Source organism: Lissotriton helveticus, chromosome 3_1 (assembly GCF_964261635.1).
Source record: "Lissotriton helveticus chromosome 3_1, aLisHel1.1, whole genome shotgun sequence".
Taxonomy (NCBI): Eukaryota; Metazoa; Chordata; class Amphibia; order Caudata; family Salamandridae; genus Lissotriton; species Lissotriton helveticus.
The window spans coordinates 1,969,115,347-1,969,139,289 of NC_136061.1; the positions used below are offsets into that span (position 1 = coordinate 1,969,115,347).

Below are 23,943 nucleotides of genomic sequence, written 5' to 3' on the forward strand. Positions count from 1 at the left end.
TGGTTTCATGGTTACCCACCCTTTTTGCTTTTGTCAGTATGTTTTTTTTTTATCAGTCTGACTGGGATCCTGCGAATCAGGACCCCAGTCACTGTGCTTCCTCCCTAAATTGACCAAGGTAAGTAGTGTTGTACCTCCACAATTGGCTACACCAGGGGTCTCCCATGGGCTGCCGCACATATTGTGCCACCCATGAGAGACCACTTAAACTGTGTCTACAGGCCTGCAATTCCAGCCGGTCTGGGGTGGTGCTAGCATCATTGACAACAGATATAAGCTTCCTTATATCTGGGGTCACTGCACTTAAAACCTACCAGTCACCCCTATGGCAGGCTCTTTAATCCTGAGGGCATGGTGCTTAGTTATAAGTGTGAGGTTGTCCCTGTATGAGCAGGACATCTCCACAAACGCTAGAGGTGATTCTCCAGGCTTTGTAAGTATGGTCAGCCATTCTAATACATATAGGGAACATCAGTCACGACTCACTCACTCAATGTATGCTTAGTACATGTATTGTCTTGTTTTGGACAGCTTGCCAAATTCATTTTGAATTAATCTGCCAAAAAGCTAAATACTAAAGATTTACCTTTCCTTCCATTGTGGTCAGTGGTTGGTTGTTTTCTAATATATTGTTCACTGAAAATATTTTTCCTTTTATGTATTCAATACGTCTTTCAATTCTATTGTGTCCCCAACAGAACCATTTTTGCTGTTTATATCCCTTACCCAGGTTCTGAGGGTTACCAGGTTACCCTATTACTTTTAATGGCAGTTTTCTCCAGCGGCATCTTTCCTGAAGTCCTCCACTGTCTGTTACTTTGGCTTTCAGGGAAAGTCCGGGAAATTCATCCCTTAACTGTTCTCAAACTTCTTTGTCAAGAGGTTTACGAATTCTTGCTGTTATAAACTGACTAACTTTATTCACAGGAGCCTATTTTGATGACTTGGAATGATATAGGTTTAAAGAGTCTACCATGTCCCCAGGGTTCTTTGGTTCGGTGGGGTAATCAAAGCATTTAGGTTTATTGCTGCAGGACGCCAAGGAGCGACTGGCAATTGGTTCGGGATCTGACCCATCTGAGTGATTCGATGTGGCTTTATCCATCACATTTCAGCCAAGAATGGGTCAAGAGACTTGCCAGCCTCCCTGGAGTACAGGGGACATGTGTCCCCTGTACTCCATACGGTTTTGTATTCAACACGAATACAAAACCAGAAGATGCAATTATTAAAAATAGCACTGGTAACCCTATCCATTAATCCGCAGCTAAAAGTGGAAAATACGGATACTTATCTGCCCCAAGGAGCAGGAAGAAAAGAAGATGGATTATGGTCCAGACTGGACAGGATGGACTGCGTTTTGTGACTGGTTGAGTTTCAAGCATAATATTGACAATTTCCAGGAAATTTTGTTATCTATCTTATATAAGTTATATTTTAAACATAAGTTGTTATAGTATTCTTTTATGTGCTGAAGTAGGAATATGGATAAGAGAAATGCGTAATCCTCAGCTTCGGTCTGGATATAGAATTAAAAACTTCTTTCATTGAGCTGGGAACTTCAATTCTTAAGCACAATATATTTGTAGGTCTGAGGCAAGAAATCTGGAGTTGAAGGGTTAGTGCAGGTTTCAACTAAGATCAGCGAGCAAAAGGTATTCAACATAATGGGAGTCTATTGTGAACATGTCAGATCATATAACATTTTGTACAATCATAGTCGAGAACCCTGTCCCCGAGCTAGGACTGGCGAGTCATTGCAATACACTTTGCTTGACTCAAACTTTAAGTGCGGACTGCATATTAATAGATAGAATCCTACAAGGATAACACAAGTATTTAGAAAAAAAGCTTCCAGACAGCAACTAAGTAAGCAGTAAGCAATAGGAAAACTAGTTCGAAAGTAAAACTGGAGTTCCCATTTAACTGCTCTTGCCAGAGGAAAATGAAAAAAAATGATACCATATAAATGTGGTGTTTGCACTTTGGTCCAAATTACAAGCTTTAACAGAAACAGAGTACGCTAAACATATTTTATAACGGAACAAGAAACTAGTTACACTGACCTCTAGGGGTTAATGAAGCCTGCTTTTCGATTTCAGTGTGCGGTCTCAGAGTGGTGGGAATATTATTATATATTCTCTTGTAATGATTGTAAACGGCAACTGAAAGCACCTTTTTGGCAAAAGACTGACCAACAACATATTTGTCGAGATAGTTATATATCTGGAAGAAAAATAATTCTTGATGAGATCTTGCGCATTTCAAAGACAATGAATTACTTCAACACAAAAGCATAATAAGCACTACAGGTTCAACACTGTCAAACGTAACGGACACAGTGCATTTTTATAAATCCATGTAGTTGTATAATGCGCACTTGCAATGTAATGTAAGAGCTTACTAAAATGCACTGCATTCCATGGATCTATATAATAGGATACGTTTCCTCACTCTAAAGTCCAACTCCATCAACTCACCAAGACTCTGGAAACTGCTTAGCAAGCAGAGAAGCAGCAACGAAGAAGCCATGTTCAAGGTCTGAATTTCAGTTTTTCATGAACACTGAAAGGACATTCTCGCATAGCTTGAAAATAACAGTTTGAAAAAGCTCCATCATTTTGATTTACTTTATACATGTGAGCAACATGGAAAATTACACGAACTTTGCACTTTTCATTGGTGCAGCAGGGATAAGAATATACGGGTCAATTATACAGCCCTGATTATCTTTGTTGGCTCCTTAAATTCCGTTTTTCAACAAATGGTCCTTAGCACCATGTCCAATCTAACATCTTGGTTATTCCTCACTACAATCCCTGATGATCTCATACCAGAAAACCCCTTCAACAGCTCTACAGTCCCGTCCACTATTCCCCATTGACACAGGACAATGCCTCGGCAATTTTGGCATCCTTCGCATCACCTTTCCCACAAGTCCATGAATCTATATCTGAAGATCCAACAACAGGAAAGTGGATGTAGAGCTAATGCCTTTATTGTTGTATCTTACAAACATGCCGCCTTGAAATCAATGGACGAGATCATAGAAATAAAAATAAACTGTATTGGTCTGCCCAACTGCATCTTTTATGGCCATCTTGAAATGGTTAAGCTTTCCACAATTAAGCCCTCATCAAGCATGCCATGTTTATCTTCTGTTGGATTTTTATAGCGGCGACTGTAAAGACTGCACTCCCTCTCCACATATTTTCCCCATAACTTTACCAACATTGGATACTCACTTTCAGAATCTCCCACCCAAACCCTGGGGGCGGGGTTGGGGGAGTTGTGGTGGGGGAAATCAGTAGTATCGGCGAGGGGAAATCACTCCAATTTTACCCAATTTACACCTAACCTGAAAGATCACCAAATCGAATAATTTCCTGCTTTAAAGGGGTAACATTATCTGACGGGTGCCTGACAAATAAGAGTATATCGTAAGCATAAATCCACATGAGAAGTGTCCCAGATTTAAATTGAAGGCCTCAGTGCATGTGGTGCTCTTGGAGAGGATGTATTAACCGCTTCAGCGCTACCGCGAATTCCCGCCGTGCGCTGAAATTTCAAAAATGGCTTGTTTGTGACAAAGCCAGCTCGTCATGCGCGCAGCGCAGGTAACGCCCATGACGAGCTGGCTTTGTCACCCGCGCTGAAGGGGTTAAAGGCGATAACGGGCAGCCCTGCCTAGTGCCTCTGTAGATAGTGAAGGCGTAACAAGATGGAGCCATTCATTCGGATACGAGCAGTGGGGTTTGAGTATAGTAGAGAGACAAGGGTGGTGAATCTTACAGGAATGCTGGGTTTTTATAATGTTGTGTGTACAAAAGCCCATTCTTAAGAATTAAACGCCTTCTCCGCGTTCAAAAGAGCCACCATCGCAGGTGTCTCTGGAAAAACCCTATTCAAAACAGAGAAGACCACGCGGAGGTTGATTGAAGTGGATCTATGTGGTAGGAACCCAGTTTGTAAGGGGGAGAGTATTTGTTCAAGCAAATAATGATAGTCTATTAGCCGTGGCTTTGGCAAGAAGTTTGTTGTCAAAGTTATTTTACATTTTTTTTTTTATTGGTTTTTAAGCTTAGAATACAAAAAAGGCAGGAAGTGCCAACTTAAAGCCAGTCAGAATATATCGACATTACATATTATAGGACATAACATAGCATTTCACATCTCAGTGCCAGTGGTAATGTTGTACATTAAGAATCCTTACGGAGCAGACGTCAGGGAACATCGCAAAGACAACGATAACTGGCATCAGCAAAAATACAGTAAATAGAGGTAGCATAGACATTCCATTACAAGGCTGTACAGAACATACCCTCATCGCATGTAAAACAATAAATTTACACCATCACTTCGACCCATGAAGCAAAGCGGATCTGCACTCCCCATCAACAGGCGGAATCCGTTAGCTCAGCTGATTGCCCGTCGGTGCAACCCTCCTCTTGTAATTTCTAGTCCTCTGCTTTCCGTGACCACTCCAAGTAGGGTTCCCATATATCCTTGGGGTGGGATGCAGTCGGCATCTGCTCCCAAAAGAGCTTCAACTGCGTGTGCCCATAAGTCATATCCATCAGCCAAGCCTTAAACTGTGGCACTCGCTTTCTACCCCACTGCAAAGCAACTTGTCTACAGACGTATAACAGCAATAGAGCATGTAATTTGCGCCTCTTGGGCACCGTGTCTCTTACACACCCCAAAAGGCCCAACAGTGGGGATGGCTGATCAGTTCTGCCGACGATCTGATTAACTGCGCTAAAGATCTTGTTCCAGTACTCTTACAAGTGTGGGCAATCCCATGCCACATGGAGAAAGGTCGCCCCATCTAGCTCACACCTCCAATATCTAGCATCATCTCTCAATTTCATGCGGTGCAACCCTACCGGGGTACGATAATAGCTATGCAGGAACTTGAAGCGATTAAACCTCAAGCGGTAATTAGGAGGCAAATCCGTTAGTTGACCACAACAATACTCCCACTGTTCATCTGTTAACTGCGGGTTCAATTCCCCATTCCAAATCTCCACTGATTTCGGCTTTACAACCGTATAGGAGGACTGTATGAGACCGTAAAGCCTTGTGATCAGTTTTTTAGCCGACTGCAATTTAAGTATGTTTTCCAATGGTAACATGATCAGAGGTGCGTCAGGGAACTCAGAGTACATTGAGCGACACGCAGTGCGCAGCTGATGGTAAAAAAATCTTTCAGCAAATGGCACAGTACCCTCTTCAGTGTCCAGCAGGGGCGGGGGGTGTTCGAAAGATTCCCTCTGGATAGAGGTCAGCAAAAGTATTTCGTTTCAGTGCAGTCGTTAGGGTCCTAACAACCCCACCCGCCATGCATGGCAATATAGAATTATTTTCAAGTATCATTGATGGCGCGTATAGCGTCCTCACACCTGCACGCTTCTGCAGTTCCCTCCACGCCCAGCATAACGTCCCTGCAGTATCAACATCCACCCTGGGCCTACTAACAGTGCGATATAATGCCACATTTAGCGGCGTTGGCGCCACCGAGTCCCTCTCGACCGCAACATGGGGCTGAAATGGGGTCTCGTGGACCCAGAAATGAAGGAACTGCGCTTGTGGGCACAGCGCATACAAGTGCATATCAGGCGCCCCCAGTCCGCCCTGTCTCAGGGGAAGAGTCAAGAGATTCCAGGACACCCTGGCCTGCCCTCCCGCCCACACCAAGGACAACAGCTGTGTACGCAGCAATGCAAAGAAGTGTTTAGTTAGTGGCACAGGCACATTTACAAATAAATAAAGAAATGTAGGCAGGATAACCATCTTTGCCAGTGCCACCTTACCCGCCACCGACAGAGGCAACGTAGACCAAAGAGCCACCTTTCCCTCCAGCCACGCATAAGCCCTCCCGAAGTTTAGTATCCAGATGTCTTGTAAATTGCAGCTGAGCCATACCCCCAAATATTTAACTTCCGCAGCCTCCCAGCGAAGGGGGAACTCAGAGCTAACCTCCCTGGTGCCATCCGTAAGGGGGAATATCACGGACTTAGACCAGTTTATAGTAATGCCCGAAAGCTCCCCAAATCTTATAAATTCCCGCAGCACTGGATCTAAGTTCACCGCCGGGTCAAGAATGTAAAGGGTTACATCATCAGCGTAGAGAGAGATAAAAAGGCTGCGTGCGCTAAACCCTATTCCTCTGGCTGTATGATGTTGCCTTATCCGTGCAGCCAAAGGTTTCCATTGCAATTGCAAATAGAAACGGTGACAGCGGGCACCCCTGTCTCATGCCCCTCGATATCTATAAAGGGTCCGATACCATGCCATTCACCTGGACCCGAGCTCTGGGTGCCTCATATAGTAGTTTAATTTGTTTAATAAATAAGGGGCTGAAACTCATACGCTGGAGGATCAGGAATAGATATGACCACTCCAAGGAATCAGATGCCTTGGTGGCATCAAGGAATATAGCTGCAGCCTGTACACTGGGGTGTAAATAATGGATGACGGAGAACAACGTCCGCAGATTATGTGACGTCGACCTTCCTGGAATAAAACCTGACTGGTCGGGTAACGCAATCATTGGCAACAAGAGTTGGAGGCGGTTCGCCAACAGTTTAGCATATATCTTGACATCTACATTTATCAAAGATAGTGGCCTATAGGAATCTAGTTCAATTTCAGCCTTGTCAGGTTTCAATAAAGTGATAATCATAGCCTCCCTCATCGATGGAGGTAAAATTTCCGTCTCTAGCGCTTCCTCATAGACCGCCAGTGATTTGGGGGCTAGCTCCTCAGCATATGCCTTGTAGAAGGCAGTCGTCAAACCATCTGGACCTGGGGCTTTATTTACAGGTAAACTCTTGATCACCAGCAGCACATCCTCTTTCGTCATGGGTAGGTCCATATACACTCTGAGTATCGTTGAACCACGCCAAGGCAATAGACTCTAAGAATTCCCCCATGTTATCTGGGTCAGCCGTCCCCGTTGCTTTGTACAGATTAGAATAGAATTTCTGAAAAACTTTCAGTATGTCCCCCTGGCCTCTAACAGTCTCCCCCTTACTGTCATGAATCTCGTGCACAAACGCAGTCCCCCTCATCGGCCCGATCATGTTCGCCAATGTGCGCCCCGGCCTGTCTCCTTCGCCGTAGCGTCTGGCCTCGGCAAAAAGGAATTTCACCTCTCTATTTGCCTCCTCTTCAAACTCCAGCAGTTTAGATTTTAAAAGACCCGCTGTCCGAACCTCCGATTGCATGAACATTTGAATCTCCAAATTCCGAACTTCATCTTTCAGTCTAGCTAATGTCCCCCTGATGGCCTTCAGTACCCCCGCCTTTCTTGCAATACACTGCCCACGTATGACCACTTTAAAGGCATCCCAAAGAAGAGCCTCATTATCAACTGACCCCTCATTTGTCTCAAAATACAGCACAATATCCTTCCGGATCTCTTCCTTAAACGCCTCGTCTAACAAGGTGTTTTGAGGCAGTCGCCAGGTAAAAGCTCGTGATGGTGCCCCAGGCAGAGTCAATCGGAGGAGGCAATGTGCATGGTCCGACAGTGAGCGCGCCATATGGGCGATCTCCACCGTCCAAGTCGCAACATCCCTTGACACCAACCAGAAATCCAATCGAGACCAGGCCTGATGCTGGGTTGATATGCACGTGCCCTCCCGTACGTCAGGGTGTCTGTCCTTCCAAATGTCCAAGAGATCCCCATTTAGCATTATGTCATGTAGGGCTTCACGTGCCTGTGGGTGTAGGGACCTAGCTGTGCCACCCCGATTGTCCTCATCAGACAGTATAGCATTGAAATCCCCCCCCCCCCCAGATCACTGTCTGACATCCAATTGCCCTAATCTTGGACCACACCTGGCGAAAGAAATCAGGGGAGTCTGTATTCGGCCCATACACTGCAGCCAACGTTACCAGTTCACCACCCAACCTCCCGTTCAGTAGCACAAACCGCCCCTCTGGGTCCACCTGTGTATGGATGCCTTTCCAATCAGTTACTCTCTTAAGCAGGTTGGCTACACCCCTAGCATAACTAGAATAAATAGCAGAATACACTTCCCCCCACCTGTTATTCTTATGCCTCTGCGATGGCGTCACATTTAGATGCGTTTCTTGCAGAAAGCATATCTATATCATGCACCAACCTTGCTTTTCTGCAATCATTTATACCTCGTATGTTCCATGTTACAATATTCAAAGTTTTACGATTAGATGTCATTGCATGGAATTGAACATATATTGATGACCCTTCCGTAGACAACTTCACACCAACAATGCTACTTTGCTACGTGTATAATTCTGACTTTGTGGCTGAAAAAAAAACAACATCCCGCAATCCCTTCCACCCCCCGCCCACACCAACCCCCCAATTAGGTTGTAGTGTAACCCTCCCATGTGCAACTAAATCAAACATCTCGTAGGGAACTTTCCCCAGGGGGCGAGGGTAAACCAGCTAACTCCCCCACTTTCGCGGGGTGACCGGGGTTAGATAGCCATTGCTGACCGTGTGTCACTTCATTTTGCAAATCAAATTCTAACAAAGGCCGTACTTAAGATGGGGGTGCCTCGGCGTAGCCCACATATGTGCTCTGCAACAAGTCTAACTTATCTTAGGGCAGTCCTCCGCAACCCCGCTCCATCCGACCACTAACAGCAGCCCCAACAATCATTTAGTAACAATAATCAATATAACAACATATCTGGGGTATTAGTCATTGTCACATAGCCTGCCATTGTCGGATCCCACTGCAACTCCTTTCTTTTTGGCCCCTTTCCCAGCCACATATTTGGCAAATTTCAGGGCAGATTTCGCATCTGTAAAAAAATGCGCCTGACCATCATGTGACACCTTCAATTTCGCCGGGTACCGGAGTGAGTATGGGATTTGCGCTTGTAATAGGAGTCGCTTAGCTGGCAGGAATTCTTTTCTCACAGCTTGCACCATTGGGGTGAAGTCAGGATAAAAAGAAATAGTGTTCCCCTGGTATGTGACCTGGCCTTTCTTGCGTGCCAAACGGAATATTGTGTCCCTATCTTGGTAATGCAGCAGTTTTATCAATATGGGACGTGGAGTACCTCCCACCGGTGGCTTTGGGCCTAGTGTTCTGTGTGCCCTCTCCACAGTGAACACCAATGACAGTTTCGGATCAAATAGAGCATGCAGAAGGTCCGACATATATGTTTCCATTTTGGACATCGCCGTCGTTTCCGGTATTCCTGTCACGCGTAGGTTACTTCTACGAGAGTGCGCTTCTAAATCATCGTTCTTCTCTCGTATGACTCCCAGTAGTTTATCCATGTTGAGCAGTTGCTCCTTGGTTTCCGTTTGAAATTCATGGAACTCCACCTGTTTTCGAGAACGTCTAATCTTATCTCGTGCACCGCCACCTGAGATTTCACTGTGTCTAGCTGTTGAGTTCGAGTGTCCAGCTTTGAGTCAATACTTCTGAGGCTAGAACGCATTTCCAATAATAGGGCTTTCACGTCGTCGTCTCCCGTCCCAGACTGCGCGTCCATGTCCGCTCCACCCTGTGCACCTGCCTCCATCTCGGATTGTCTGGTCGACCGCCTTGATTCGAAAGTGATCTTGGGCTGTTCAAGTTCCGACTTGCCCATAGTATCCACAAGCTGGGGCAACCTCACGCAGTTTGCGCCATCAAGAGCAGCATCAAATGCAATAGGATCAAACTCTGTAACCTTCCGTGTATCACCGCTAGATCTCGTCGCATCCACACCACTGCCCGTCGAAGAGGTTGCAAGTCACAGGACGTACATACACCAGATCTGCAGCAGGTACAAAGCATGCACCAGGGCTCCCTGGGGCCTCTACCACTTGCACCTCACTGTGCAAAAGGATATGTAGGCAATGGTCCTCTCACGCAGTTCCGCTAGCCTCACACCCCCACGTTGCTTTGTAGCGCTTCATCCTAGTCAGGATTAGGGGAAGACCATCTAATGCCTTCTCTCCATGCAACTGTCCTTGTGCCACCCCTTCCGCAGTAACATTTACTTGCTAGCCTTCCAGCGCCAGTCAGAGTTCTTAGGCTATCAAGCACTTTTCTGTGGGCCTGGGAGAACCGTACTTCAGCCCTCACAATCTAAGGAGATTCGTGCCTCATGTACTGCGTGGTCCGAAACCAGCGGCCGCGCCCCCGCACAGCCTCCTGCCAGACCAGTGCACCAGGAGCCACTCCACCACAGCAAATCTTCCCCCCGCCGCGCGAATGCTGCATATGGCGTCCGAGTCCATGTTGTCTCGCAGCCGCTGCAGATCGCCTTCCACCAGTAGCACAGCGCCCCAAGGCCAGGTCCCCCAGTATGCACCCAGGGCACCGCAAGTTCGCAATCACTCTGGCTGCCCGCCCGATCTCCTCAGCATCACGCAGCCTGCTTCAGGGGTCCGACCCGCGAAGCCCTCGCCATTTTGTGGAAGGGCAGGGTCGCACAGAGCGCCAGCGCCCAGCAGCCAGCCCAATTAAATCACCGCTCACAGCAGCGCTATACTTGCAGTAATGAAGTCGCGGACCTTAGGCAGCGAGGCCAGCCAGATCCCGGGGTCACCGCCTGTGACCGCCCGATCTCCGCAGCTCACCGCAATCGCGGCCCTCCACCACACTCTCTGCCCGGGCTCGATTTCAGCAGCAAGGCAGCGGCCCCGGCCCCAGCGCGGGTAGCTGCTCTCGGTCAGTTTCTTTTTCTGCCGACTTTCGCCAAGCTAGGCAAGCTCCCCACCGTTTTTTCAGTCAGTGTGGACACCCTCTTCTTCCCCCACCTTGTAGAGTGCACAGCACGGCAATTTTAGCTCGATTTCACAGGATAAATAAAAGGATTAGTCCCCCAGTCGGCGGAGTTAGCTCAGATGGCGGCCATCTCGCAGCAGGCTAGCCACGCCCCCCCCAAGTTTGTTGTCAAAGTTAAGCAAAAAGTGGCCTATAAGATGAACAAAGAGTGAGGTCCTTACTGGGCTTGAGTAGCAGGGAAATCGTTGCCTCACACTTGATAGTGGGGAGGACCCCTCAGTCAAGGGCCTCAATACCTCCAATACCTCCAATAAATGGGGTGTCAGAGTGGCTTTATACGCCGGGGCAATTTCCTCAGCAGTAAAGGGCTCATTTCGACATTGGGAATGGCCTGTGGTAAGCCAGATCATAGCAATCTCTTCCAGGTACGCCTGATGTGCTGTGACATTAAAGGTCAATCGTGGGGTAAGAAAATAAGTTACTCACATGTAACCTTAGTTTTCCAGTATTGGAATCTTTCATAGATTGATATACTTGAATCATTACCCGTCGTCGAGATGTTAGTCCCCGGTAAATCACAATACCAATACAAACTTAAAAACCTAGATAAATAGGCCTAGGCCCATTTCAGTTTAACATATCCCTGTTGTTTTGTAAAAGAGACAAAATACAGGTTTCAAACAATCACAATACCCTACCCTCTAGAACAATCCTGACCTTCAGATTTTCATAGCAAGAGTGCAAGACATAAACCTGTAAAGGTGCAAGAGTTGAGCTTCTCAGGGTAGGAGGGCGGGTTGCATGTGAATCTATGAAAGATTCCAATACTGGAGAACTATAGTTGAAATCCAATGTGCAATACTCTGCTTGGAGAGAGGATAGCCCTTCGAGGGGTGCTATAGGCAACAAAAAGCTGAGGGGATTTCCAGACGGCTTTAGTTCACTGAAGATAGAAATTAAGATGTTGTACATCTAGTGATGGGAGAGCTCTTTCCACTGGTGTTGCAGGTAGCAGGAAAAAGATATGAGGATAAGAGGCTCATTCAGGTGAAAGTCTGAAGGAACTTTGTGGATGAACTTGGGGTTAGTACGCAGGACTACTTTGTCATCACTGAATTGAAGAAATGGTTCCTGGATAGTGGGAGCCTGAATTTCACCAACTCTTCTAGCAGAAGTCAACGCTAGAATCAGGGCAACTTTCCATGACACGTACATGAGATCCGCTTTATGTATAGGCTCAAAAGGGTGTCTCATGAGTTGAGGACTACATTAGGATGCCAGAGCGGTGGAGGTAGTCTGACAGGTGGAAACACCCCAAATAACACTTTCATGAATTAATGATTCTCACTGACCATAAGGAGGGCACGGAAGATGGCTTTCTAAAGCGAGATAAAAAAGCAAGATAGACCTTCATGGATATGAGTCAGCCCAGACTTTGCCAAAAGGAGGATGTAAGGGAGGATCTCAATGTGGTGAGGAAGAGAAAGGATTTACGTCCGATTTCTGACAGCAAAGGGAAAATCATTTCCATTTCATCCTATATATGTTTTGATAGTGCTCTGTGCCCAGGCATTGGAAAGAATCTCCTTGAATTCAGAAGGGCGGTTTAGATGGTCAAACTCCCAGTGTTCAGAGGCCATGCCGCTAATCGAAGCGATTTGGGATGCGGATGTAAGACTTGTCCCCGGGACAGCGCCAGACGTGACAAAATGGGATCCAAGAGAATGGGCTGTGCCTCCGAAAGCAGCAGGAGTTCTGTGTACCAGTAATGGCGCTGCCAAGATGGGGCTATGAGGATGATCCTGTAGGGTTTTGCCTTCATTTTCATCAGCAACTTTTGGCAGGTGGGGAATAGATGGAAAAACGTAGGCAAAGGTGCCTGGCCATGCCATAAAAAATGCATTCCCCCAAGATCTTGGATGGTGATGCCAACTTGCCAACTTGCGAAGTATCGGCATTTCTTGTTCTCCTCAGTCGCAAACAGGTCTATGGTTGGTTTGCCCCACTGGAGAAAGATGCTGCCGAGTGTCCCTTGATGCAATTCCCATTTGTGGCATGTGGACTTGAGCCTGCTTAGCGTGTCTGCCGTGGTGTTCTGATTTCCCGGAAGGTGTTCCGCTCTTAAAGAGACTCTGTTTTGGATAGTCCTTTCCCAGATGCACTGCACCTCCTGAGACAGAAGATAAGATCTAGTGCCCCCCTGCTTGCTGACATAGTGCATTGCAGTTGTGTTGTCTATTCTGATTAAAACAGACAAGTTCTTTATTTTTGGAAGGAATGGTTGTGGGGCCAAACACACTGCTCTGAGCTCCAGTAAGTTGCTGTGGAGAAGCAGATGTTGCCAACGACCACTGACCAGAAGATACTGCAGACAGGCCCCCCACCTGTCTAAAGAAGCATCGGTTGTGATTATGAGCAGAGTGAAGGTAGCAACAAAATAAGGACCTACTGAAATATTTTCTTGCTGGGTCCACCAAGAAGTTGCTTGGACCATTGCTGGTGTTCTTGTAATCACATATTCAAAAGTCCCTTCCGCTTGACGTCAGTGCAAGTTTAGCTGGTACTGAAGGGAACCAATCCTCAGACGCCAAAAGGGATTAAGAGGGAAGCAGGATGACATTGCTCCCAGGAGAGACTTGTAACCGTGAACTGAAAGCGACTTTTTTCTTAGGATAAGATGAGCCAATGATAATAATTTTGTCTGCCTCTTGAGAGATGGAAAGGCTTTGTTGAGAGCTGTGTCCAGAATAGCCCCCAAAAAGGTGATGTTTGTGGAAGGGTGTACGACCGATTTCTCCATGTTCAAAGTAAGGCCTAAACTGGTAAACAGTCTTGTGCTAGCTGCTGTGGACGACTGGGCTGATGGTATTAATGGTGCTTTGATCAGCCAGTCGTCCAAGCAGGGAAACACCTGTTGTTGTTGCCTTCTTAGAAAGGCTGCCACAGGAGCAAACATTGGGTGAACATATTTGGTGCCGACCTTAGGCTGAATAGCAGGACTTTGAATTGGTAGTGGCTCCTGGCTATAGCAAAGTCGGAGATACTTCCTGTGGGATGGGGATGTAGAAGTATGTGTCCTGTAGGTCTAGGGTGGCCATGCAATCTCCTGGGTTTAAAATAAATAAGATGTCTTGCAATGTGACCATGCAGAAGAACTGTTTTTTGAGGTAAGTGTTGAGATTCCTCAAGCCCAGAATAGATCGCCATTTTTTGAAAGTCTTCTGTACCAAAAAGAAACAGGAGTAGAACCCTTTCTCTCTTTGGAATGCAGGAACTGGTTCTATTACCCCTATTTGGAGCATCAGAAGGGCCTCCAAAGGCAGGAGATGTAGATGCTTCACCGCTTGTAAGCAGGGCGGAGTGCATGGTGGAATTTAAAGAAACTCTAGAGTTTGGCCAAACTGAATTAGGGTGTGAACCCACTGGTCTGTTATTCTTGGCCAGTGTTGGAGTTGTGCTGAGATCCTTCCGCCCAAGGTGACTTTAGAAAGAGGGGAGAAGGGATAGCCGGAGCCTGAAAGTCGTCAATGGTGACGTGAGGAATCTTCCTCCTGAAGCCCCACTGTTTTACTAGGGGCAGATCTGGAATATGCTGCAGATTGCAGCTGACGCTGGGTGTATTGTGGCAAATATGGTTGGGAAGAGGAGGTGTAAGAGGGTTACCGATATTGCTGGTATCCACCTTTATATGATGGAAGACCTCTTCCTTGCACTCCTCGAAAGGATACCTTGCGGTACTGAAGTATCACCAACGCCTTGGCTGCGTCAGTGTCTTTCTTTATGTCTTGGAGGGCCTCATCAATAGGTTTCCCGTAATGGGCCTCTCCATGAAAAGGAAGACTAAGTATTTTGTTCTGCACTTCTGAATGGAAAGATGCAGCTGTGAGCCAACCCTGAAGATGTAAGACTTCAGCGCCTCCTAGCGATCTAAAGGCTGTGGTAGCGAGGACCATTGCACAGTCTATATCTCCGAGGATACCGGTTCACCTTCCTGGAGGATCTTTTTGGCTTCTGCTTTACCGTCATCCAGAAGTTGATCAATGTATGAAGCCAGATTGCACTACATTGGACGATCGTATTGTCCCAAGATTGCGAGAGCATTTGCTGCCCTGACCTTAAGACCTGACATTGATTAGAAACGTTTTCCTGCATTATCAAGGCGTCTGTCTTCTTTATCCGGAGGTGCTGTAATCGGAGCAGGCGGGTTCTTGGGCTTTTTCTATGCAGCCTGAGAGATCACAGAGTCAGGCTTCAGGTGGCCCATAAGGCAGGTGGGAGCATCCTCTGGAGCTTTATATTTTTTCACCAACCCGGGAAGAACCGGAGTCACCGTGACCGGGGTCTTCATGACTGAGGCCTTCCTCCCATTTGTAATTAACAATCGGAATGGCTCGTACTGATATGTCTAAAGGGTTCTTAGAAGTCCTAAATAAAGCACTCCGTTTGGGATGTTGGCATTGGCAAGTCAAACCTCTTGCCACTCTTTCCAGCAAATTGTGAAATCCACTGATGTCCTACGGTGGTGAATCGATGGGAACTGGAGAGGGAGACGACGGTTCGGGAATAAGGTAGTCGTCCCACTCATGGTGCAGATCTAGAGGCTCTCCCTCCTCATGGTCATCATCAGTACTCACCGGATCCTGCAGAATGGGAGGCGGTGGCGTCTGTGTAATAACTGTAGATTGTAAGGGTAAGGCTGGACCCTGCTGTGGAGTAGAAGGGACCAATGGTTGCAGAGGTGGCATTGTGGAATATTCAGGAGGAGCAGACACTGATGGGAACCTTTTCTTATTGTCCGAAAGCATGAACTGCAAGTCCGAGAGTAATGAAGATGGCAAGCAAATAATTTCTTCTTGATATTGTTGGTTGTACTCTTGTTGAGACATAGGATAGTGGAATTCCTCATACTCCTCTTCATAGTCATCCTCCTGTCACTTTAAGTGCAACTGCGATGGACTAAGGGCATAACCAAATGGTCCATCATCCTCATCAGAATCTGGAGAAAAGGTGCCGCTTTGCTAGGTGAGGTGACCTCTGGTGTCAGATGTCTACTTCAGCTCTTTTCCCGTTGTCTAGGTGATGTTTCTCTTGTCGGCGATGTCGCAGACAGATCTACCGTGGTCGTGATCGGCAGCAACATTGACTGTATTGTTGTCGCCTTTATCACCGCCATCGACTATGTGGGCGTCGGCAAAAGAATAGTCAGCGATAGCTGTGAAACCCTTAACTACAATGGTGTCATCGGCGCAGACGTTGCCAGTGGAGCAGAACTTGTTGAGCACGGATCCTTGACTTTGTACGAAGAAAGGGGGGAAAATCACTCCACGTCGACAAGGATGAGTATTTTTTCGTTGACAACGAAGTTTTCGTTGACAGTAAGCCTTCAACAACGGTTTAGCTGCAGGGGGTTCAGAAGAAGGCTTTTTGAACGCATGCCTGCCCTGAAAAGATTTTGTAGGCGGCTCTGAACTTGCCTTTTTGTTTTAGTGTACCCTGAATGATAGCCTTTTCTCTCCTCTTCACATCTGTGAGGAGATTTAGATGGACTATGCCTGTGAGACCTACGAGTGGTCTTTTTATAGGCTTTTTGAGGGCACCCACAAGATGAGTGAGTTTGTGATCTTTCCCTCTTGTGAGATCTTCTTGTAGATGACAAAGAAGACGACTCATCACTTGATAATACTTTCTTGATGGTCTTCAACTTTTGAAGTCAAAATGGAAGACGTCCTCCACAATCCCTCAACGTTTTGGTAGAAAAGGTATGACATGCCTTGCAAACTTTTGCCTTGTGGTTGGGATCCAGGCAATAGATGTAGTCACTGTGTGGGTCATCAGTATGAAGTCTTTTCTTGAAGCAGGGGGGCACAGGCCCTGAAGAGACTCTTCTTTTCCTTGTCAGCCATAAAATTCAGAGAAGGAATTGCAGACTGAATAATCTAGTTTAAACAGTGGTAAATTGGATACAGAAGAATACAGAAATCTATTCTAAAACCCAGAAGTGGTAGATTTGAAGGAGCAGAGCTGAGACCCCTTAGCATGACGTGCAGTAGAAAATCTGAAGGTCTGAGGTTCTCTCAGAAGTGTCCAAGAGGGTAGGGTATTCTGTTTTGTCTCTTTTACATAGCAATAGGGATATGTTACAAAATCGAAGGCGGCCCAGGCCTATTTTTCTAGTTTATGTTACCTTTGCATTGCTATTTTGATACACTAGGAACTCCCATCTCGACAACAGGGAATAGTTCAAGCATGTAAATCTATGAAAGTTCCAATACTGGAGTTTATTAAGATTGATACTATGAAACAATTTCTCTGATTAGATCTTCATTTGTCCTGACTCAGGAGCCATCAACTAGGTTGAACTCAGTAATACACCCCAAATTACAGGGAGGGTGCTAAAGGCGTGCCAGAGTTCTTCCAGTGCGTTCACTTTAGCCATATGTGCGAGCCGCAGACTATTTACCAAGAAAAGCAACTTCCCTCTCGGTGTGATAACAGTATTCCTCCAAAAGGACAGAGCGACTGTGTAAAGATGATGGAGAGGAGTGCTCTACTTATAAATGTCTGCGAGGTTGGCTTCCACTTGGGCCAGATTGTTGCAGAGATTGCGCAATACTCCTGCATGTTTGGAAATGCAGATTCCACAGATGTATGCCTTAAAGGCATCCCACAGAGTAGCATATTGGTTAACAGACCCTGTGTTGGTCTTGAAATACTCAATGATGGCATCATGAAGCTCAGTCCGAAAAACCTAGTCTAGCAAGGCTGTCGTGCGGAAGGACAAGCAAAGCTCCCAGCCTCCACCATATGTGAGGGTTAGTAGTAATCTAACCAGCAGGTGATCAGAAAGGGCATATGGAAGTACTTGCATGCTCAGCAGCCAGGGGCTACAGTCCACTGAGAGGAATCAATAGTCCGGTCATGTCCACACTGCATGTGGAGCAGAGTAAAAAGTATAGCCAGGGTGTCGGAGACGCCAAACTCCTGAGGGCGTGAACAATATCTTGAAGAAAGCTTAAGAAGTGTGGTTTGTCTCCAGGACTGGTGCTTGAGGAATTTAAGGTGGCATCAAGCAGTAAATTCAAGTTGCCTCCAAATAAAATAACATCGGCATCAAACCGGTCTTCTAGAGTAGATATATTTTGGAAAATTAGATCAGCGTGTTATTTGGGGAGTCGATATTTAAGAGGAGAATTCTCCTCCCCAGCATTGTCCCCGTCACTAAAAGGAAGCAGCCTTGGTTGTCTGCAATGGCTAAATGGTGCATTAAGGCAAGGCTTTTTTGTAAAGGTATACAGACTACCAGGGAGTAGGAACTATAATTAACCAAGTATCGGTAGGGCCCCCATGATGTTGTAAATGCAGGAGAGGATTGCGGGGGGGGGAAGGTAAGTTTCCTGCAGAAATGCAATTTCAATACTGTATCGCTGAAGATATGATAACACCAATTTGCCCTTTTGAGGACTGTTCGGTCAGCGGATGTGAGAAAGTGGCTCTATATATACTGGACAATACGGTAGTAGTGTGTATAGTGTCCACAAACCCCAAAGGTATAACAGAGGTTAAAGTCAGAACTGACCTTACTCTCCAAAGTGGTAGCTTGGTCGAGCAGTAAGGCAGTACCAGAGGACAGTGTAAAGCATTTGTTGTACACACTCAGTCAGCAAAAGGTTTCACACACTCAAGGACTGAACTCCAGGCCAATTGTTTTTATATCCACAGATATAGTTGTTTTATTTTTAGAACCAACAGTTATAAAAATATACTTTTCTCGTTATGAGTACTCATTAATTAGCGTATTAATTGTGCACACCATTAATATGGTGTTGACAGTAAGCAACACAGTCCTAAAACACACTATAGCATTGAGCTCAATCAATCAATCAATCAATCAATCAATCAGGCAAATTTATAAAGCGCGCTACTCACCCGCTAGGGTCTCAAGGCGCTCCCACATGTAAGTACAGTAGATTACTATACAGATTATTTTAGTAGTCCCAGGACCAGATCCTAGATTCAGTCCTGGGGTCTAAGCTGAAACCAGATTAGCAAAAACGTTTTAGTTACTGTAGTGAATTTTCATGAATATAAAGCGGTTTTAAAAGTTCAAACTTTTCAATGTAAATCTGACAATGTTATTCAATGGGAGAAAATTCAGGTTGCTGGTAAAGTACGATTGCGTTACTTTTGTAATCCAGCACTGGTCTCCCGTGGCCAGCACTGGGGTCTTAACTTAAAACAGGTAGGTAATTGCGTTTCAGTATTTCGTATGATTTTTAAAGAATATTTCAAGTTTTCAAAAGTAGACACTAAGAAGAAATTTCATAGAAAAGCAGACAATGGGCTCCTATGGAGAAAATACAGGTTACTTGTAAACCCGGTACGGATTATTTTTACGGTTCAGTATTGGGCTGAAATGTACAGTACTGACTTCTCCCCTGCTCACAGGTGAGTATTTCGGAATTCGGCTGATTTTATAGGAATATTTTCAGTTTTCAAAACTTCACACTTAGAAGAAATTGCATAGAAAAACAGTCAATGGTTTCCTATGGCAGAAATTTAGATTACTAGCAACCACGGTTGTGATTACTTTTACGGTCCAGTACTGGGCTACAAGGTACAGTACTGGCTTCTCTCCTGATCACAGGTGAGTAATTCGAAATTCGTGATTTGGGTGAGTTTAGATGAATATTTTAAATTTTCAAAACTTCACACTTAGAAGATTTTTCGAGTCAAACCAGTCAATGTTATCCAATGGCAGAAAAATTAGTCATCGGTTTTCTGGTGAGTACTCGACTGGCGAAGTTCAGGTTCTGGGCTTAGACTCAGGGGTCTCCCAGGGTCAGGTAGGTACAGTTAGTACACCCTCAGCGGCACAGGGGCGGCCGGGTGCAGAGGTAGTTAGGCCCAATGTTATCCAATGAGAGGCAGGAGGCCTTCGGTTGGTGGCTGCTGGCTAGCAGGCCATGCGGCTGTGGGAGCTGAGCTCCGGGTCAATTGCCCAGGGCAAATGAGGAAGTAGAATAGGGTACAGGTTGCACTGCCAGGGGCACTCGGGCGGCTGGGTGCAGGGTGCTTTTGAGCCGTCGGGCACTCAATGTTATCCAATGAGGATCTTGAAAAGGGAACAAAGGCTGCAGGCTCGGGGACGGTGGATCTTCAGGAGCTACCAACACTACGAGGGGTAAGTTGGGATCTTAAAGGATAGGTAGGAACCCAGGAGCTGGGCAAAGGGGGCTGTGGGGCCCCGGGGTGTCTTTTGAGGTCGGGAAATCTTACCCCCTGCTGGTCGCGGTCGGAGGGGTCCTTTGTCCTGGGGCTGCAGGCATCGTTGGGGTCGTCGAGGAGGGTCCTTGGGCACTGGATTCCGAGTCAGAATCGCCGGGGGGATGTCCTCAGGGTCTTGGTTCACTCCAGCAGAGGCCAGGCTTGGCAGGGTTTGCGGTTCCAGGCTGATGCCAGGGCTTGTTACTTGCTTTGAGCAGTACCACTGCTCGTGGGAGACCCAGGTAGTCAGAGTCAAAAGGCAGTCAGGTCCTCTGGGGTTTTTGAGGTTGCTGACCACTGGAGACGCCGGGGTTTAGCAGGAGCAGGTTCGAGGGTCGACAGGCCGGTAGGGCTGGGGCCAAATCAGTTGGTGTCTTCCTCTTCTTAGCAGCTGCACGGCAGGTCTTCTTGTTTCGTGTTCTTCTTTCTTGTTTCGGTATCTGGATCTGAGGAAGGAAGGTTCAGGGAGCCCCTAAATTTAGTGTTACAGGTACGGCAAGGGCAGGGACCAATGGGCCTCTGTCCTGGGGTGAGTACACCCCCTAGCCTGCTCCTCTCCTGTGGGAGGGGGGCAGGAGCCTAGCTGGGATTGGGCAGGGCTCTTATCTACAAGATGGCCGGAGCCCGGGGTCTTGCTTCACCTAGCCTCCTCCACCTGAGGGGTGGAGTTGGCAAAGGTTGGCACACCCCCCTTCCTGAGGTAGTGTTTCCCGCCAGTCTTCCCGCCGAGTGGGGATAGAACGGGTGGGGGCAGTTGCAGGGTACAGCAAATGGTCTGGAGAAGCTCTCAGAGGCGGCATGCCTTTGAAGCTTCCCCCTGTCCATCTTGGGGGAGGAGACATAGCACCTCGCCAAGGACGTGCGCAGGGGGCTCTCGACCCAGGGGTCCAGCAACACGTCTGTGGGTGGCAGCCTCTGCAGCCACTCAGCCCAGACGTGGATTGTAGGTTAGGTTTCAGGGGGCATCTCTAAGATGCCCTCTGTAGTGCATTTTACATTAAATCCCACACTGGCCTCAGTGCGGGTTTAATGTGCTGAGAAGTTTGATATCAAACTTGTCAGTGTTCAGTGTAGCCATTATGGTGCTGTGGAGTTCATAATGACAACCATCCAGCACCATATACTCTTAATGGCATTACTGTACTTACAATGCCCAGGAATGGCCCTGGGTACTGTAGGGGCACAGGGTTCATGCAATCGTGCCCACACCACTGGCATAGGGCACCCAGCTAGAGGGGTGGCTGATGTATGCCAGGGCAGTGGGGTTGTGGGCATGGCACACAGGAATGTGTGCCATGTCGACTCTTTGTTTAGTTCTGCACCTAGACACTCAGTCTGCAAAGGCAGTGTGTGGGTGTCAAGGTAAAGGGCCCCTAACGGTGGCACAATAAGTGCTGCAACCCTTAGGGGTCTTCTCTGGTCACAATGCCCTGGGTACCTAGGGTACCATTTACTAGGGGCTGATATGTGGCCAGAGATGCCAATTGGGTTTAGGCTTGAGTATAATTTTTAGGGAAGAAACAGGCCCTGGGTACCTGATTGGCAGGGACCCAGGGCACACCTAGGAAAAGTGCATCAGGTATCAGGCAAAAAAGTGGGGGGGGTACTGCAACAGGAACTCACTTTCTCACAGCGGACATTCCAGGTATGGAGCCTAAGGCCCACAGATCTTTTAGCTCTCCCCAACAATGTAAAGCAGGTTACTGTGAAGCATGTCAAGATGTACAGAATATTTAACAATCAGCCTCATCCAATCTACTGTAGAAAAGGGAAATGAAGACATATAGAAACAGAGTTATAACAATCTCAGTGAAAGCCTGAGAGCCCCGCAACACACACCCCACACCAGGCATAAGGAACCTAGTGAATCCCAGTGGAACCCAAACAACAAACAAAGGTCTCAGCATTTGAGAAACTGAACCATCCTTGGGTATAATAACTAGCAGTGTAGTAATGGGGAACGGGAGGTTTACATGCGGGGAGAAGTCGGATAAGAAGTGTTGGACTTGGACCTTCTGGCAGGTTCACCCCTGAACTTTTTGCCTTGAATTATAGTGATTTCTGGTCTTTGCGCACTTTGACACTGTGGCGCAGTGTAAAGTGCGTGCTCTCCCTGAGTGCATGTGATGAGATAGGCCTGCCCTCCCATAGGAATGCATGGGGAATGCATGTGTCCCTGGTAGTTCCTGATGCGTGGGGTGTACAGACTCGAGTCTGGTATGAGCGGACTCGTGTGATTGAATGCTGCGAGATGATGTATGTGGCATGAGTGTGTCTTGTGCGGAAGTGCCACTTCTAGACATGGCTGTGTATGTGCTGTGAAGGTGCTGGCGTGTGATTGGCTGGAGCTGGCTGGGATGCCAGGCTCCATGAGTCATGATGGGTCTGCCCGGTGGAGAGTGTGGAGATTAGCATGCTGATGGCTGGGGAGGGGTGTACCTGTGTCCTGAATGGGGCTGGGCTTTTCCTCAGACAATGCTGGCTCCACCCCCTGTGGTGCGACTGATGACCCTAGCCCTGCCAGTGAATAGAGAGGGTGGTTGAGCCCATCAACAGTGCTCACAGACCAGCTGCGACTGGTTCTGCCTCCACCCTGCCCAAAGACAAAGGATTTGTCTGTATAAAAAGAGGCTGTGACCTCTTGAAAAAGGTTCTTGTTCTGGTTGCTGACTTGAATCTACCAGGGGCGTGCTGCTGCTTGGGCCCAGGGGAAGGCTTGCCCCCCCTGGGCCCTGCCCAGCCCCTGTCTTGCTGATGGACCCCTGAAGGACTTGCTACTGCTGCTTTTTGAGACCCTGGCGCCTGGGAGCGCTTTAATTGAGCTTGGCAGCGTGGAGCTGCTCTCTGTCCTGCTCGTGCTCCTCGCAGGTGCTACCCTGCCTTATGCCCCATTTTCGTTATTTGTGCTGCGGGTGCTTACCCCGCTTATCAGGGTCCTAAGAGAGTGCCCACCTCGCTTCTACGTTTATTTTTCACTTCGAGGGTGCCCACCCCTCGCTATTGCCCCGAGAAATCACCGCCGCAGCCAAAACCGGAAGTCAGGCGGCCTCGCACCTGACTGTAGGCGGGACTTCCGGGTTACTGAAGGAAGTCCCGCCCGCCGCTGTGCTCTGATTGGCCAGGGCGCCCGGCCGGAGAAGAGGAACCCGGAGCCTTGAGGGCTCCACCTGCCAAGTCCCGGTCCCGAGATGGGGGACCGGGTGAAGATGCCCCCCTCTTGGCGCCGGATGTTGCGTGGCGGGGCTCCCAGGAGTGAGGGGAGCCCCGGAGGCGGAGTCCTGCGCTGTCCCCGGAGAGGGGACACAGAGAGAATGGACGCCCGGAGCCCGGTAAGGAGGGGGGCCTCGGGGCTGTCCCTGGTTGTTCTTCGAGCGGCCCCACAGGATAGCGGGCCGCTCCAACAATGTGGCCAGACCTGCTTCCAGGGGCCCATCACCCCGGCACCATAGTAGTGTCACCTTCCTGAGCGGCCCCGAATGGCAGCGGGCCGCTCCCACGTTCCCAGAGCCCAGATGGCTCCAAACGCCCGGCACCATTTATTTAGAGCCCACGAGGTTCCTTGGGCATGTGTACTCCGAGCCCGAGAGGCTCCACCAGTGCGGGGGCATTATTGTATTTTAGGAGCCAGAGTGCTCCAATGGGCCCAGTTGTTTCTCGAGCCCTGAGAGGCTCCACCGTCTGCATTTCTCTTTCGAGCCTGAGAGGCTCAGACCCAGCACCTTTGTTCTCGAGCCAGAGGGGCTCCACCTTTGGCATATTTGTTCTTGAGCCTAGAGAGGCTCCCACGATGCCCCTCATCATCTTCTACAGCTGCCCAGCACTTTGTGGGCAGCTGCTACGTTTAGGTCGTGGCGCAGTGGCGCAACCTGGACCCTGGACTTTGATATAAATCATGTGCTATCGTGATTCCTGCGCTAACTGTGGTTTAGATGCTGTTATGATCTATGTCCTA

At 47.8% G+C, this 23,943-nt stretch overlaps 1 protein-coding gene across 2 annotated transcripts in view; it reads right to left on the reverse strand.

The window, feature by feature from the left end:
- CLPX (caseinolytic mitochondrial matrix peptidase chaperone subunit X) overlaps nt 1-23,943 on the reverse strand; it is a 480,932-nt gene that overhangs the window by 335,812 nt on the left and 121,177 nt on the right. For both annotated transcript variants that reach the window (XM_078683091.1, XM_078683090.1), the window contains exon 5: nt 2,067-2,226. In XM_078683091.1, coding sequence (XP_078539217.1) covers nt 2,067-2,226 — 160 coding nt within the window. The remainder of the gene's footprint in view (nt 1-2,066; nt 2,227-23,943) is intronic.